General features: G+C 45.7%; 1 protein-coding gene across 1 annotated transcript; it reads right to left on the bottom strand.

The window, feature by feature from the left end:
- Nucleotides 1-3,201: 3,201 nt before the first annotated feature.
- On the bottom strand, nt 3,202-16,713 carry LOC101524879 (cancer/testis antigen 55-like). The gene is made up of 6 exons (XM_058659172.1): nt 16,506-16,713; nt 14,505-14,564; nt 9,168-9,349; nt 8,027-8,171; nt 4,060-4,172; nt 3,202-3,396 (listed from the first exon to the last, which is right to left on the bottom strand). The coding sequence occupies exons 1-6, from the start codon at nt 16,543-16,545 to the stop codon at nt 3,202-3,204; spliced, it is 735 nt and encodes a 244-aa protein (XP_058515155.1). The 5' UTR covers nt 16,546-16,713.
- Between the last annotated feature and the right edge of the window lie 1,145 nt (nt 16,714-17,858).

Here is a 17,858-nt window from a genome sequence, read left to right as displayed (position 1 = left end):
ATCCCCATTCCTGACTGTGTCGGTGTCTGCAATCATGTGCTAGGGCTAGGACAACCAATATGTGCTGGGCCATGGGACACACTGAGTGGTGCCTTGTGGGAACTCTGGCTTCCCTTCAAATTGTCCATGGATGTTGCCAGGGAAGATGGTTACTATGCAGCCACAAAGCTGAGCATAATCCTGTCCTCAACACAGACCTAGGTACCAACCACACTAGGCTGATGGAGCACCAGGCCTCCTCTCCCCTTCCTGTTGCAGTGGTCCTCAGGAAACCACCACGTGCCCATCTCCTTCAGCCTATGAGGGCTTGGTCACAACCTCCCGGGATGAACTTTCTGGAGTGCCAGCATGACACTGCACACGCACCAGGAAATGGGAAGGCTTGCATACATCATGTCTTATTAATCTGCAGACAATACGGATACGACAGAAATGCAACTCAACTCCCACAGGCAATAGGACTTGTCAGTGATGACATCATGGCTTCCCCCGCCCATAGTGACTGCACCATTGGGAAGGCCTTAGGAGTATGGGTTGGGTGCTGTGCTGGTGCATGTGCTCAGAAGGTATTGGGAGTCTGGTGGGTTTCATTTGTCCTCTGCAGTGATGCCTTATAAGTGTGCCTTGGGGTGGAACAAACCAGCACCCCAGCTATCCCCTGCCAACTGTGGGCATCACATTGCCCATCCTGTGTGTGGTCCTGACAGCTCTACCCAGAACTAACTCTAAGCCTGTGTGCAGGGCGGCTTTGTGGTCCCATGAGTATGCAATATATTATAGATTCCAACCTCATATCTCCATATCATTCCACCGCTCATATGGGGGATTGAATGCATCATCTCTATGTCTCTGGACTGCTTGAATTTCTTCCTTTCATATAGTTAATGGTTAATTTCATTCAGATGTTTCATGTGCCGTTTTTATGTTCTTTCATTTGTCAGATTGATGTTCTCGCTGAGTGCGTTGAGTTGTTCTCAAGTTTGAGTTTTGAATATTTGCAGCAGTTTATGAAAACTGTCTTATTGCTTCTTCAGTTTGGAAATTTGCTCTTTTTTTTTAAAGATTTATTCATTTTATTACAGCCAGATATACACAGAGGAGGAGAGACAGAGAGGAAGATCTTCCGTCCGATGATTCTCTCCCCAAGTGAGCCGCAACGGGCCGGTGCGCGCCGATCCGATGCCGGGAACCTGGAACCTCTTCCGGGTCTCCCACGCTGGTGCAGTGTCCCAAAGCATTGGGCCGTCCTCAACTGCTTTCCCAGGCCACAAGCAGGGAGCTGGATGGGAAGTGGAGCTGCCGGGATTAGAACCGGCGCCCATATGGGATCCCGGGGCGTTCAAGGCGAGGACTTAAGCCGCTAGACCACGCCGCCGGGGCCGGAAATTTGCTCTTAAGCAGGACACTCAGAGCATGCCCTGGGGTGATGTCGGTGTCTGTCCTCCATCCCAGGGTGCAGAGGCGTTTGGGAGACTTGATGTGACTTCTCTTCTTGTCTCACCCTTCCCCCAGAGACAGGCAGGAAAAAAAGACAGTGTGGAAATGATGATCTCACTAACCCTCCTGTAGCCCTTGACCCTTATCACCCTAGTCAGCTATGTAAAAATCATAAAAATAAAAATAACTAATATAAAAATTAAGTAATAAAATATTTAAGAAAAATTTTTAAAAAGGAACTTTGCCAGTGTCAGAGATGACCCCAGACCCGATGTCTCCAATTGCCAGTAAGTGCGGGATCCAGCATAGCCCATCACCTGCATCAGTCTACACACACACTGGTGGCTGCCATTACCCAGTCACACAGCTTCAACAACCACCTGAGTGCTAAGGAAAACATTGCTGCAGGTGGCTTATAAAATATAACAATGCAACTTGATGAGAAAGAGCAGGGAAAATGTGTCTGGAATGTTGAGTTCACAGACTGCTAGTGCCAGAGACCAAGATCAAACTCTGCAGGCAATAATCTGCAATTGCACACAGGCCAAACCAAGGTTAAGGCCTGTGGGCAAGAAGCTGCAGTTGGACAATGGTCCAAGGCCACAGAACTGTGGGTTTAGGGAATCCTTGAGATAGTTATGTGCTGACATCTGCACTTCATTCACACTGTTGCTTCCTGATCATCACACGTTGGCTGCTTATCATCAATATACCACACAACTATCAAACATTGTGCCTCAAGATGTCTGCAATTTGATTCCACAAGAAGTTTAAGAAAACATGGAAATAGATACTTGCCAGGTTTGCCCCCAACCTTGAAAGTGGGGGCTTCGCTCTGGCAGCCCTGCTCTTCTATTATCTTTTTCTCATGTCTATCACACTTCTTATTTTCTCAGTTGTGTGTTGCCACTCTCTCAAGCACTGTCTATGCTGAAGCTGGGAGAAGGAAACACCCACAACTAGGTATTAGTATTTTATTACAGAAGCAATGTACATTCAGTAGAGATTCTTCAAAGATGTTATTTCAAGCAAATAAATGGTTAATTACAGCTAACAAGAGAATGCTGTTGCGGTCTCATGCGTACTGAATTTAATTTCATTGCAGTAAATTTCAGTTTCCTACTATCTCAGGCAAAATGCTATGTGGTCCATGATGGGTTAATCATCAACATCATCAGCATCATGAACAACAACAAAAGCTAGATTCTAAAATGTGATACACTCAAAGAGTTACAGAGTTTACCTGCTGCCCTAGGATAGGCGATAGATCATCATAGATACCACCAAATTTTGCTATTATTGAGAGATTAAAATGCTATGGAGAAAAGCAATTGGGCATAAAGCAAATCATGGGTTCATAGAGAAGGCAAACTGCAATTATCAAAGCAGTCAAATGTACATTGCCATGCTGCTACTTCTGGAGGCCAATTCATTATCTAAATTCCTGACTTCAGGAAAGTCAGCAGGCTCAGTATAAATCAATCCAATTCGGAGTACATAGATCAAGAAATGAAATTACAGTTTCAAAGGGTTTCCGACAAGTTCCTTCCTTCTGCAACTCTCCAGCTCAGGTTTGCTAATAAATCAATGGCCTCTGCTACAGTGGATTCAGGGTCCCTCTGAGGCAGTGAGTATCTCATTGTTTACACGAAAAAAGCTGTACTCAATTTGTTTTATTGAAGGCTAAATTGAAGTTTTCAATGGAACCATGCCCTTTACAGCCCTCAGGAATAGGAGCGGACAGGAAATACTTAAGTATTGTTATTACAATGATGTTTCAATTGGGTTGATTGCAAATGCTCTCCACAGATACTGCTTCTGATCACTCTCCACAATGTCCACACTGACAACATCGTGGACTTGAGGCACGTATCCCTTAGGGCATATCAGTGTATCTAGGGTGAAAAAGAAGCTATCATCTATCACCCCATTTCTTCCATCCACACTGGTGACCCGGGCCTGCAGAGACAAAGGAAAGAAACTATCACAACCACACCATATTGTAACCTTGCTTGCACTTGCTCACTCTGGCTCTTTCCAGGAAGTCTCTCCATCCCCATCAGAATTCCCAGTCTGGCTGGCACCCTATGAATGCCAGGGATGCTCTGGAAACACAACTGGGACCAACCTCACTTCTTCACAGGTAATTCAGGACCCCTGGGTAAAGCACCCAGATCTGCCCTGAGAGACTCTGCTCTCACTGTTTCTCACTGTGTACATTAATCATGATTTAAGGAACTTTCTACTACTTTGCAGCTGCACTCCTCAGATCACATAGAGCACTTTGTGTGGATGGAAGAGACAGACTACTACATTCAACTTTTCACAACAAAATTCTCACACACAAATTGCACTTCACAGTGTTTTCTTGAAACATTTTACTAGCATCTTAACAGTATGCTAACTACACAGCAAAGTTTGCTAATCGCATAGAAGGTATATGTGATTCCATGAATTTTGCATTTAATTCTTGAAGTTGTTATTCTCAGAAGGAGACTATACTTTTACAACAGTAGAATGTTCAGATATCACAGCACACAAAGTAGAAAGCAGAGAATGAAATTATCACCAGAGGAAACATGGACAGTAAGGATCGTCAAGTGCAGAATGCAAACAATTTACCTCTTTGACATGATTGCGCATAATAGGCTTCACTGAGTGTATCTTCATTTTCGAGGTGCCAGGTTGAATTGAATACTCAACCTCCAACCAGTCTCCCTTATAAGGCACAAAACCTACAAGAGTTATGGAGATACATCAGATACGTTATCTCTTACTGAAATCAGGATGGACTCACCTGCTTTATCAGTGCCCTAACATTGCAAAGAAGCTTGTAAATGTCCTGCCCAGATTACATTGCAGACTTTAGATGGACACCTTTGCAACCTTTCACTTACAAGCACCATTACCATGCCTTGCATCCCCTTTGTGCTGCCCTGATTTAATAAAATCAATTTGGGAAAACAGTGAGAAGACAGCACTACAGTTCAGTTCACAGCCACATTTGGGTACCATCCGGAGTCTATTAAACAAATGAATGACTACGTTGCCAACCATTTCAAAGAGGCAGTTAACTACAAAGGTGTGAGCATGTGCTTGAAATTGGCGTTCTGTGTTAAAGACTGTGCAGCTGTAACCCTCTCCATTTGGAATCTCGGTCAAAGTGCTAATTCTCTTGGGCTCTCAGTTTCTCATTCACTGCACTTGGCTCTCCTGCTTCTTCCACATTTCATAGCTCCATCCTTCCCAAGGCTCAACCCAAATACATGACAATTACTTGTCCCTCTCAATTCTTTCAAACAAGCCTATTCATCAGCCATCACTTTCAGCTCGAACCTAAACTTCTATCAGGAATCCTCTCCCAATTCTAACTCCCCCTGGACAGCATTTTACAATGTTGTCCTAACTACTTTCTTGACCCCATCCTTGTGGGACGTATTGTCTTCTCAACCAAAGAGACACTGTGAAGTTTGTACAACAAAACCCAAGCCTGACTCCTGGTTAGAAATCTGAGAGAAGGTAAATGCAAGGCTGGTGTTTGGGATGAGCTCATGAAACCTTTGTATTTCAGGCTCATGACAGCTGCATCAGGTTCACCAATCATCAAGAAGATAGTGCCGGGCAGAGTTCAACCCTTAGAAATAACTGGATTTCAAGTCAAATGTGGACCTCAGAGACACCCCGTCTCAACCCGTTCCTGAAACATCTCTATTATAGAATCTCTGTTAAATTACATACCTTCCTTCTATACCTACATGATTATTGTTTTAGACTAGCAAGTAAGTTGCTGACTCAGTGGCATAGTTGACTAAGCCTCTGCCTTTGGAGCTGGCATTCCTTATGGACATCAGTTCATATCTTGCTTGTTCCTCATCCCACACAGCTCCCTGCTTATGGCCTTGGAAAGAAGTAGAGGATGACTCAAGTCTTTTGGCTTCTCTACGCATCTGGGAAACCTGGTAGAAACTCTTGTCTTCTGATTGGTTCAGCTCCAACCACTATTGTCATTTGGGAGCTGAACCAACAAATGGAAAATCTTTCTCTCCCCATAACTTTGCCTTTCAGTTTAAAAAAAATAAGGGAAGCTTGCTTTCTAGGATCCAGGAAACTCATTTCAGAAACCAGAGCCAGTGGAGTGAGCTTGGGAGTTTGAGCATGTGCTTGGATTTACAAAATCCTGGGGAGCAGGCAAATGGGGATGTGGGAAACATAGGGTCCCTGCTTGGCACCCTGGCATGGTTTGCTTCTGGTCCAGGTTTGGGGAATCTTGAACATGCTTGGGTCTTGGGCTCTGGCAAGGTCCTTATGTTGGCACACTTAAGTGGGCATATGCACCCATACATACCTTGATTCTTGAGTGGTAGGAGGATTAGGGTCCCAAGCTAGCATTCATGCTGATAAATAGGTCTTGAGATCTGCGCATGTGCTTGGGTCCCAGGCTGACAGGCAGGGTTCCCGGCCAACACACACCTTCCCCCAACCACCAAATGACTGGGCTGGGGAACCCATACCCTTGCAGGCATGAGGCTGTGAATTGCTCAGTGAAAAGGATGTGGGGTGTGTGGGAGGGGAGACTGCAGATGACAAATGACTTCTGGGGAACTTCCTCTGACAAGACTACTGTACCTACAGGTAAGCAAGAGGGCTGAGACTGAAAAGTTTAGAAAAGGTAAACTGAAGGAACTTTATGGTTCACATCAATACACCCACCCACATGGGAGACCTGAGCTTGGCTGATTAGCATTGACCACCACTGACAACCATCCACTACTAAAACTAAGTACACTAAAACTAAGGCTGGGGGCATCCCTGGCAGGGCTAGAAAACTGTAACTGCCAGGTAATGTCAGAAGAGGGGATGTGTCATGTTAGACTGGGACATGATACTAATCAGCACATGAGAGAACCAAATATCATGGCAGAATCTGTGTGACATAGGTGGGTTCACCCCTGTGGGACTGCAATATTTCTTGGTTTACTCAAAAGCTGGAAGTGCAGGAGTTGGTAGGCCAAATGAGCATGAACATGGAACACACTGACTCTCATTGGTACTGACTGGGAACAGCCTGGGCTGATCCAGGCTGCAACACCCAGAGGGGCACACAAGAATTGGCTGTAGGGCTGGCCAAGCCACAACATTCACCAGCATACAAAAAGATTGGGGCAGACTATGCCAGATAAAGGCCAAGCACCCGCAGGCATGCATGAGATCCTGGTCTGGAGTGAGCCTGGTGGGGGAACTTGGGGAACTCCTCTAATGGACATTATCTCTCACTGGTAAGCCCGTGACTCAGGGCTGGGTGTTGGTAATGCCAGGCAGGGTTGCTCCACTTGTCAGCAGGTGTGTGAGTTGGCTCTATGGGGACCCACCAGGTAAATATGGCCAAACCAGAGCACACTTATATGAACAGCAGCCAGAATGAGATGCAGGCCATGCAAGGCTAGGGTATCACAACTACTTATTTGCATGATAGCCAGGGATGGGGGCAGGTGGGCAGGGCTTGACTAAGCACCCACCAGTGAGAATTGGGACTAGAGGTGAGCTTGGCCAGGCCAGGCTGAAGCGTCTGAAGACAAAGGCCTAGACTGGGTATGAGCTGTGCCAAGCTCAATCACAGCAACCACTGGCACATGCAAAATCTGTGTCTTGGAACACAGGCCTGGTCGAGGAGCTAATGGGATGCCCTGGATGGGCTCAGGTTCCTACTAATGAGTGCAGCTTCGCTCAGCATGGATGTGGACTGGGTCTTCAGAGTGCCAAACTGGGCTAGGTTGTAGACACGTTGGTGTTCAAAGAAGCCAAAGTAGGTATAGGACAGGTTGGGCTAAGTCTCAGCACCAGTCAACCACACAGAAGCAGGGTCAGTGTTGGGCCAAGTGGGGCTTGGCTGTAGCACCCAACAGTAAGAAGTGGAATAGCTGTGGGTTAGTCAGACAAGGCTGTAATATCTACCAGGACAGGAGGTGAGCCAAGTCAGGCTGGTGGGTACAAGATTTGTAACACGGAGATAACCTGAAAGAGGAGCTTTGGGAACTCCTCTGTCAGAGTACAGTCCCTGCAAGTGGGCGCAGAAACTGCGGCAGGGAACAGCCCAGACCAGGCCAGGTGACAGTAGTAGCTGGCATCTGTGTGGCTCAGGTCTGGAGGTATGCTGAGCTGGATCAGTTCATTGGAAGCAATTGTCTCATCCAATTTCCCCCCCATTCGCCAACCCTCCTGACCCTAATCACTGGTCAGTGGTACATATGGGTGCACATCCTCAACTATGTAAACAGCATCAAAAACACAATCAATAAATTTGTTATAATAAAAATTTTGTAAGATATTTTGAAAAAACAAATTAAATGGCTTGAATGATGAAGAGGCATATTTAGATATTTCCCAACTGCATCCACACTTAAGAAATCATAATAGGAAACACCTAGATCCTACATAAGTGTCCTCAGGTCACATATCATTTAGAATTCCACGTGTGCTGGTAAATTCTTCAGGAGCCACATTCTGGAAACTGTATGCTGTACATGTTGTTCTAGTGGTAGGATCATATCAGAAAATAAAGACTCACTTTCCCAAAAAGTGGAAATCATACCTTCAGAAATAACATCCAGGGGGAAGTTAATTCTTTCACTCATATAGACAGAACCTCTCCATATAGCAATAACAATATCAGCTAAAATGACAGTATCCCTGTCGGATGCTCTAGCAGCAGGAGTATCACCAGAGAAGTCAGCCACCTGTAAGATAAGTAGACATTTTCTTCTACCATAACAAAAAGTTCAGAAGGGAATCTGATATAATCACAAGATTCATGTTCAAGAATTTAGAATTTGTCATAAGTCACAGATGTGCAATGATGAGTCAAAAACAGTAATTGAGCTTTCATATAGTTTAATTACTTGTGAAATGGTAATTGTTTATCCAATGTTAAGCACTTGTTACTTGAGGTTCATTGATAAAATGTTATTCTGCTATAGAAATTCGATATCATATACAAAGAAAAAGAAAAATTTAAAGATTGTGGAAATGATTTTGCCAAATCTCCCAAGTGACAACTCATTTAATTGGGAGAAAATTGCAGCATCAAATAGGAAAGACTGAGTTTGGGATTGGACTGTCAAATAAAAGAATGAGTGCTCTGTTGAATGACAGTGTAGGTGCAGGAACATGAGACAGAGAGAAGAAATAAACAATAGACACAATAGACAGGTAAACTATGAGAATTAGGACACTTAAGCACGGAAAAGGACCAGAAGATAAAGATGCTAAAAAGGCTTTGAAAACAAAAGCAAGGTGACAAAGAGATGTCAAACCATGGTATTTGAATCCACGACAGAGGTTTTGAACAATTTTGCTTATCGCGACCACAATAGTTTGTATTAAAAACTTCTGAAACACAAAAAAATTATGAAAGGATTACAAAAATAAAACTATTCCTTTCGTAAGTCATACTTTCATTAGCTAAAAGCAACTAATTTCTGTTTCAGCTTTTTTTGTGCACAAAACTGACATAATTATCCTCATTAAGGCATCACATAAATACTACTACAAAACCAGATAAGAAATACTAAATTTCAAAAAAGTGCGTTGCTACAAATATTATGAAAGCAGAAACTATACATCAGGGATAAGGCTTCAATGTAATATTGTATCCCCCATGCAGGTCACATTAGGTAGGAGGATTAATTAAGCACAACACTGGAATAAGAGACTCTACCCAAATTCTGTCTTACCGGGAAGGATCCCGACACTTCAGACACTTCAATTTCTTCCAAATCAATAATACCACTCTGTGCACCTCTCAGCGGGGTGGTGCTTGTCTCAAAACTACGGGGGCCGAGGGACTCATCAGTCACAGCACAAGGACCAGAAGATCTGGCCAGAACTCCCTGTTGGTTTTCCAGATTGCTCTCATCTATGAGACAGGTAAACAGGGTCACATTACTTATTCAGAAGCAAAGATCCAGAACAAAGAAGGCTTACCCTGACCATCTACATTACATGCCCTTAACCCTCCGTGTTTCTTGTTAAAATTGTTTATAAATAACCACATTGCATGTATTTTGTGATACAGATTTAGCAGCATGACAATAATTCCCACCCTGCCTTCCTTGGGCTCACATTACACCAACCACTGCTTCCTTCCTTATTTGTCCCCCGTTTTTCCAAATGGCATATTTTCATTTCCCTTGGAAATCACAGTCTTAGTAACCCAAGAGATAAAGAGATCAACAAGTGGGGAAAGCAAAAACAGAAACAAAACAAAGAAACAACAAACCGCCTCCGTTCATCCCAAGCAGAGACAAAGGTTGCAGCAATAATCAAACCCCAAGCAGTCAATTTCACTCCTATAAAATACATTTGTGTACTCTGTGTATTAGTTATCACAGATCAGTCCCTCGACCTAGCAAACGATGTACATGACAATACCTGCTTACAAAAGTATATTCACCATGGTACGTCAGTTTTGAGATCTACAAATGCCTTCTAGAAGGTAGTCACCTGCACCACAATTGCCTATGAAGTCTGTGACTCTCTGCTGCTCTTTTATCTTTTTTTTTTAAAGATTTATTTATTTTTTATTACAAAGTCAGATATACAGAGAGGAAGAGAGACAGAGAGGAAGATCTTCCGTCCGATGATTCACTCCCCAAGTGAGCCGCAACGGGCCGGTGCGCACCAATCCGAAGCCAGGAGCCAGGAATCTCCTCGAGGTCTCGCACACGGGTACAGGGTCCCAAGGCTTTGGGCCGTCCTCAACTGCTTTCCCAGGCCACAAGCAGGGAGCTGGATGGGAAGTGGAGCTGCCGGGATTAGAACCGGCGCCCATATGGGATCCCGGGGCGTTCAAGGCGAGGACTTTAGCCACTAGGCCACGCCGCCAGGCCCTGCTCTTTTATCTTATGAGCATCACAACCTCCTGAGGAACTGTAGTTGCCCCTCCTGCCTGCCTCTTCAAAGTACCCAGGACACACTGACATGCTCTCCTGGCCCCACTCTACACGCCATTACTCGTTTCTTTTCCTGGGGGAGCCCATCAGAGAACAACATTTCTGCGTTTGATTCCAGCAGTTAGTTGGGCAAAAGGGCCAACCGGTCCACTAGGGAACACATATAGGTCTCATCCCCTTAGCTGCACAGGTCATCTACTGGAGATGGCAAATGAGATTCTCGCACAGCTGGGGGAGTTCTACTGCCTAACAAGTGAGAAACTACCAGTAGAGGAGGCACGCAGACAAGCAGGGACTCAGTCTGTCCATCAGGGGGCCTTGAGTGACAGTCCATTCCCAGAGTGGAAGAACGTGATGGTGGCTTAAGGCTGCCTGCCGGGTGGACAGGAGGAGGCTTGTTTCCCAACCCTGAAGACTCCAGATCCTCACCAAGGACTATCAGTAGGAGCACCGAGGACTACATCCCAACTGCCAAGGAGACCACGGGGAAATGGAGTGCCTTTGGAGGCCAAGAACTCTGAGGGTACCCACCCCATTTGGATCTACCACATGGGATGGAAGAAGCCCAAATCCTGCCTTGCAGGTTCCAAGGTCATTGGAACGACAACCAGGAGCACTGAGTGCTCCGCAGAAACAGAAGAACAGTAAACTTCCTTCGGGACTAGGGAGAGGAGCTTTCTCTGGTCTTTGCCTGGTTCCAACTTTGGGTCTCCACCCTCTCTCGTAATGACCATCAGGATCGCTCCAGAAACCCCTCAAAACAAAGAAACAAACAAACAAACCAGAATAGATAGACAGAGAACAAGGAAAGCTTAGAAACAGACAGGAAACAGTCGGCGGGGACGCACTTATAACTCACTGGGTGGGACACAAAGATTAGTTACTCCTCCCTGGGGTATTGAAGATTTCTCTGCACACCCCTCCTATAACTGTTCACCTAAACTGTTGACATATGTCTTGTTAGAGTTATAGAGTTAGACCACCTGAAAAACAGCCAGGTTCAGCAAAATCATGCTTCAACGCTATAAACTGCCAAATACTAAAATTAAAATAGACATGAGACAGCTGAATAGTAATCTATAGCCATTTTAAGGTGTATAGAACCTGGTTGTATATAAACCAATAATTGAAATGTCAATGCAGAAGTCACAGGATGTGGTTCAGAACTTGCATTCTTTTTTTTTTCTCTTTTAACATATTGGTTACTCAATACCATGTCAACTAATTCCATAATGTTATAAATTGTTACTGATGTAATGTCGGGGCTTTTAATTGATCGAGATGATACTCTGCCGGCTCTACCTTCAGACCAGAGATGGTCTCCCCAAGAAACCGTTGAACTTATCTGGACAATAAGATGCTGGACTTTATGCTTGGTAGATGCTTGCAATGAAAGACTCTCAACTGAATTTGAACTGTGGTAATGCAACAAGGTGGAGGAATCCACCATGGTGGGGTTTGGAGAGGGGTGGGGGGTAATCCCAGTGCCTATAAAACTATGTCACATCATGCAATGTAATCAATAAAAAAAAAAGAAAGCTCACATTTGGCACTAAAAATTTATTTTTAAAAACCCAAGAATATAGTTCATGCAAATATATTTTTTAACACACACATACAAAGAGGCTGCCTGCTGGAATTTAATCCATTTACCATAAGTGTCGACACCTCACACGCATGTGATGGGCAAATGGGGCTGGCTAGCCTACGAAACCAGCTATGGTACATGTCTGTCAGCCTACCTACCTAGCTTTAGTTCTTCTGAAAGATAGGGCTGCCTATCTTCCAACGACAGCACCTGTGGACATCCCAGGCTCACCCAGCACTCGTCAAAGAATTGCACATATGACTGAACATTATATCTGTCCAACTAGATCCCTTTAAGAATTCACTTGGCTTCACTAAGCATATACTTGAAGCCCTGATATACTATACCAGAGTTAGGAGATACAAGCACATTCTCATGGGCCTCATGGGAGGGGTCAGTTTTGATGTTTCTCTCATACAGTAATTAGGTATGTCCAGATGCTTGAGATGGTCATGACTGAGAAGTTGCAGATCTGTTCTGAAGACCATTTGCAAATATAAATAGTACCTTTGTTAAAATATGTTATTCTGGCCAGGGGAAGCCCAGCCAGATGCCTGCTACATGGTCAGCAGTCACACGATGACCATCCATGCCAACTCATCAAGGGTCAGAGGGCACTGGTTCTTCCATGCATGTAGAATCCAGGAGTTTGAAGAATGCCATCAATTTTTGTTGTTGTTGTACTGTCTTTGTGGATTGCCTTATAGAAAGCCTTGTTCACTTTCCTCCTACTTTCTCTCCTCTATTTTAAAAATTTAGTGTTAAGCTGTTATGTACATGGAATAAGTGATGGAGATTGAAAGACAAAGAGAAACGGAGAGATTTTGCATCTACTGTTTCACTCCACAAATACTGAAAAATGCTCGAGTTGTGCTGTGTTAAGCCAAGAACCTAGAAATCCACCTGATTCTCCCTTCTGCCCAATATGGAAGCAGATATTTAAACCAGACATTGTGGGTCCTAGAGAGCACATTAGCAGGAAGATGTGTCTTTACTGGAACAGACCCTTCCACCAAGGCCTTCCAAAACAACGTCCCAGGCCCCAAGATGGATCTTCAGCACAGTGCCACAGTCCTCAGCCAGCACATTTTGCCACCCCATCCTTTCACGATGTATACATCATGTGGGTCTCTCAGGGTGCACCACAGCCTGAATGGTTTTGTCAGGTTGTACCCTGCCAGCCATAGAGTAATACACCAAAGCAGCAGGCCAGTGAACATGAGTGCTTGTGCTGTCCACAGATGTCTTCAAAATCAAATGTGAAGTAAGGGGTATTCTCAAACACTGTTCCTGGGAATCTAAATACATTTATACATACACATGCATGCACACATCCGAATATAAACGTGGCAAAGCTAACCAAAATCTCACCAAAGAGAGACGAATGGCTAAAGGATATAGGAGGCCTTTCCACAGACTGCAAATCAATGACTCCAAAGCTAATGGAAAAAGCAGTCTAGTAAAGAGGACATTCCACAGCAGGTGTCATAGGAGTGGACAGACATGATGCAGAGGGAAGCACTGAGTCATGTGCTGTATCCAGCAGATGAGAAAAACAAAAAGGAATGCAGAGAGATCTTGGGACTGATGAGGGCACAGACAAAAAAGGCCAGGTCTAGTCTAGTGACGTTGGCCACTGCCATTGCTGAACAACAAAGATCCTCCAATCTCCTCATGTGGCGCCCTGGTGTTGTGTCTCCAAGTCTGTCTTAAGTCTTGCACCTCTGACATGGCCCCGTCTCTCTTTTGGGCCAGTGTTCCCTCAACCCTGCATCTATCCCCATGGGTGCAATGCAATAGGCAGTAGGTGCTAAACACAACCTGCTCCTCGATGATTCCCAGAATGACTGGTTTCAGCCATTGACAGCAAAGCTCACACGGGCTCCTCTGCTGTGCTTTCCTGAAATTCCCTGAAATGCCAATTGTACACTTCACAGCCAGAGTCGTACGCTGAAGCCCAAACCATGATTCAAGCACTCTGGACTTGCACTTTCTCGGTCACAGACTTGTCTTGGCTCCAGCAGCTTACAGCTGATCTAGGCCTGAGGTCTCAGAGTCCAGGTACTTGCCCTCTGAAATTGTTGGGGAACCATCTGCAGCTGATGACTGGAGGGGACACAGGGGACATTGTGTTGTTAGCAGGAGGGCACCCTGCCTCTCTGTGCTCAAGTAGATGATGAAAGCTGTGGACTCACTCTCCGGACAATCCCGTGATCACATGCAATTTGCTTCAGTTCCCTAAAGGTTTGCAATATGTCCAAGGTGACCTAGGTCCCTCCCAGAAACCTGTTATGCATTCACATTGCCACTGGCCTCTCGTGGCCACACTCAGGAGAATTCATCACAATGAAATCTTTAGATCTCTGCCCTAATTCAACTGCCTCATGGCCACCCCTTTAGACACCCACAGAGGACTGTTCCTTTCTGGTCTTGCATTCCACAGCAAAATTATCACAGATGTGAGATGAGCATTAAAATGCTGCTGCTGCTTCACTTATTCTTAAACACTGGTTACAATGTTGAATGTATACCTGATTTCCGGGCACTTGTTCCGTCAGCTTTCGTGATAAAAGATACGCTGTTCTTCTGATCTAGCAAACAAACAAGGGAGGAGACAGAACAGTGTCTGCTTCCAGTGTGTTGTGATAAAAACTCATAAATGGTGAAAGTGGCCTTGCGAATTCTGAGCAGAACTTCCAGATAAGGAGAAAACTGAGACATCAATCAGAAGAAATGTGCTTTGTGCTGTGTTGTGGAATTAGAGAAAGGGCGTTCACGTTCAGTGACAGCAGGGGAGGAACAAGAAGACAGAGGGAAGTGCACACCACCCAGGGGAAGGACAGATAATTCCTGCCATTCAAGATCCATAAGCAGGAGATAGAACCATTAAATGAATGTAGGAAAAGTCAGTTGTAATCGGAGACAGAGATGAAAAAACCCAAACAGACTAAGGGTTATTCAATCTCTGTCAGAGAGATGTACAAGAGTTTTGCTTATAGGAAGCACAATATTTGTATACAGAGAGCTAAAACTCAAACCAATTGCTCATGATTCCCTGAGGGTAAACACAGATATTGTCTCCACTTGCATATTTACCCTGCTGTTAATGTGTTTGTGCATAAAGATTCTTGTCTATTTACCACTACTCACGGTAAAAGTTAAATACAAGAAAAACTGACAATGAAAATCCGCATTAACAAACCATTCCCAACAAATACTGATGCAGAAGTCTCGTAGCTTCTTGGAAGTGAGGCTTTAAACTTAACACTCTACCTCTGTGTTGGTGACAGTCAAGTGTGTAGAATGATCAGAAACAGCAAGGGTGAAAGCCAGCGGGAATAAGCAACTGTCCCCACACTGCACACTCAGTCTTACTGGAAAGGATTTCTACTCTTGGGACGGTTCCCCTAACTTCCACACTGGCAGCACCTTTCTTCCCACCTCTCAATGGCACTCTCCTCAGTACTTACGTGGAGGGACCCATCAACCATGACATAATCAGCAGGGGAACTTGACACCGCTTGTTGCTCACTTCCAAAATATCTGTCATTTATGAGATAGGTCGACAAGGTCACACCCCTTAGGCTCAGATGTGAAAATCCAGTACACAAAAGCCCCACCCTGGTCATCTGCCTTGTGTTTTCTTGACCCTTCATACACCGTATTAGGAATCTAACGACACCAGCCTAATAGGACTGTAAAGCCACACACACGCAACCTCCACGATCTCTGATTGCCTCGCAGATCGAAGCAGCAATCATATCAGACGCACATGAAGCTACTGTATGCTCATACTCTTACTCTAAGAAACAAAACGATCACAGTAACATAGTCAGGAATTACATCTCCAGGTCCCCCTCGCACCTCTGAAAGACACCTGGAGATTTATTTACAAGTGGCTGCAAGTGCCCACTTATTTTGCTGTTGTGCACAAGCACAGGGCACATGTCCCCCATGGGAGATTTGGTTCTAGCAGGCTCCTGGCCAAAGGGCAAGTCTGGTCTGCTGAGGGATGGATGGATACCTGGCAAAGGGCTGCTCTGTTGAGGGATGCCCGACTCAACACACATGGCCTCTAATGTACATTTATGTCAAGTGAACAGCAAATGCAAAGTAAATTGAACAGTTCCTGCGTTCTTTTGGCAAAGTAGGAAAGCTCCTGGAGTGGGAGACTCACCAAAAATGGCGGCCGTGTAGCTCTCCCCACCCACCTTCCCAACCTGGGCTTTCTGTGTCTTCCCCACCCCACTCTGGGGGAGGCAGGACCTGGAGGCTTGAGCTAAGGCCAGGCCACACAGGACAACCCCCACACATGGGATTTCACAGGCAAACTCACACAGTCCTGCAGAGCCTAGACTCCATGGACCCGTGCGGGGACTCTCCCAGAACAGCCTCCGGGCCCCTGTTTCAGGGATGGCACAATCACACAGCCAGGTTCCTCGTGTCCTGGGGGAGGAAAGGTACTGAGAGTACCTTGGGGGACACTGGCTGCCATGGGCAGCCTCACAGCATTTACAGTGAAAGAAGGTTACCTTGCTTCTCACCAGCCTGAGCCTTCTGCGCCCACATCATGCGTCCTGGCACCACAAGACGATGTGAAGTCCAAGGCCTCCTCTCTCCTGCAGACCACACTGGCTCTAAGGGAACAGCTTCCTGCTCCTCTTCTTCGGTGTCTACTGGTCAAGTACCAAGCTGCAGACAATGGCCTTTGATGAGGAGCTCCAATGGCCAAGAAGCCCCCGCGGCCACGCCCAGCAGCTCCCGAAAGCAGCTCACATGCTGCTCTCCCTCATCTCAGCACTGTCTGATCTGCCCCTGACACTTTGTAGCCAATGGGCCTGGGCACACCTCGAGCTGCACAGCCAGTAGGATCCAGTCAGAAGCAAACATCTCAGCCCCTCACCTCCACAGCATTTGTGGCTTTTCAAAACCCTCAGGAATATTCCTTGGGAGTGGCAAGTACTGGTCTGGACCTGAAGGTAACAGATTCTTGTGCTGCCTTTCCTGGTCCTACCTCAACGTGTACCTGGGACATGCACCCTGTGAGGTGCAAACGGCCCAGCCCTCCCATTGGCCAAATCAGAGCTCCCCTCAGAGACTGAGATTGAGTCCATGCGTGTGTGCGGGGTGGAGTGTGACATCCCGTGTGTATGTAAATGTTGCAGAGTCTTCATGTCTCCATCTATTACCCAGGGCTTCTTCATTGGGAGACCTTTGGCAATCTAACCAGAAGTTGTTTGATAAGCATTACCACCATGGGATTTGAGGCAGTGACACTGTTACACTTCCTGTACTTGGGCGTTTATTCAGTCAGCAGTTCAGCCTTCACTGCTGACCCTGAACACTGGATGGGCTGGAGCTAATCATTGCTAAACTGAAACAATATTGGTGCTGGGATGCAGTTTCCACAGTAGGAGGAATCCAGAGACAAGGAGCATAAAACTAATACATACAGGACATGGGGGCTATGAATAGCCATCCTCTGACCATGGAGGCCAGTCTGTTGCCATGAGACACCTGGGATGCACAGGGTTGGAGGGGTGGGCAGCTGTCCATGCGGCAGTGGTTTTACCAAGGGCACAAGTCAGAGCCGTGGGAAGTAGGCAACTAAGTCCTGCCTGCGTGTCATGAGAAACAGTTTCCCTGCTGCGTGACACCCTGGGAACTGGTCACCTCCCCTCTGAAGAAGCAGGTGGTACTCGGGGAGCTATAAGTAGGTGGAGGTTGTCTCCTTGACTGGTGGGAACAACCCATGTCCCCAGTTCCTGCAGATCCATGGAGTGGAAATGGGGAGTGAGAAAGAGAGGATGGGGACTGGGAAAGAAGGGAGGCAGTGGGCCCTAAGGCACTTGGTGTCCCAAGATAGCATGTACAGACGTGCAGGG

The sequence above is a fragment of the Ochotona princeps genome, chromosome X, assembly GCF_030435755.1.
Source record: "Ochotona princeps isolate mOchPri1 chromosome X, mOchPri1.hap1, whole genome shotgun sequence".
Taxonomy (NCBI): domain Eukaryota; kingdom Metazoa; phylum Chordata; class Mammalia; order Lagomorpha; family Ochotonidae; genus Ochotona; species Ochotona princeps.
This window is presented reverse-complemented; position numbering and strand designations above follow the sequence as displayed.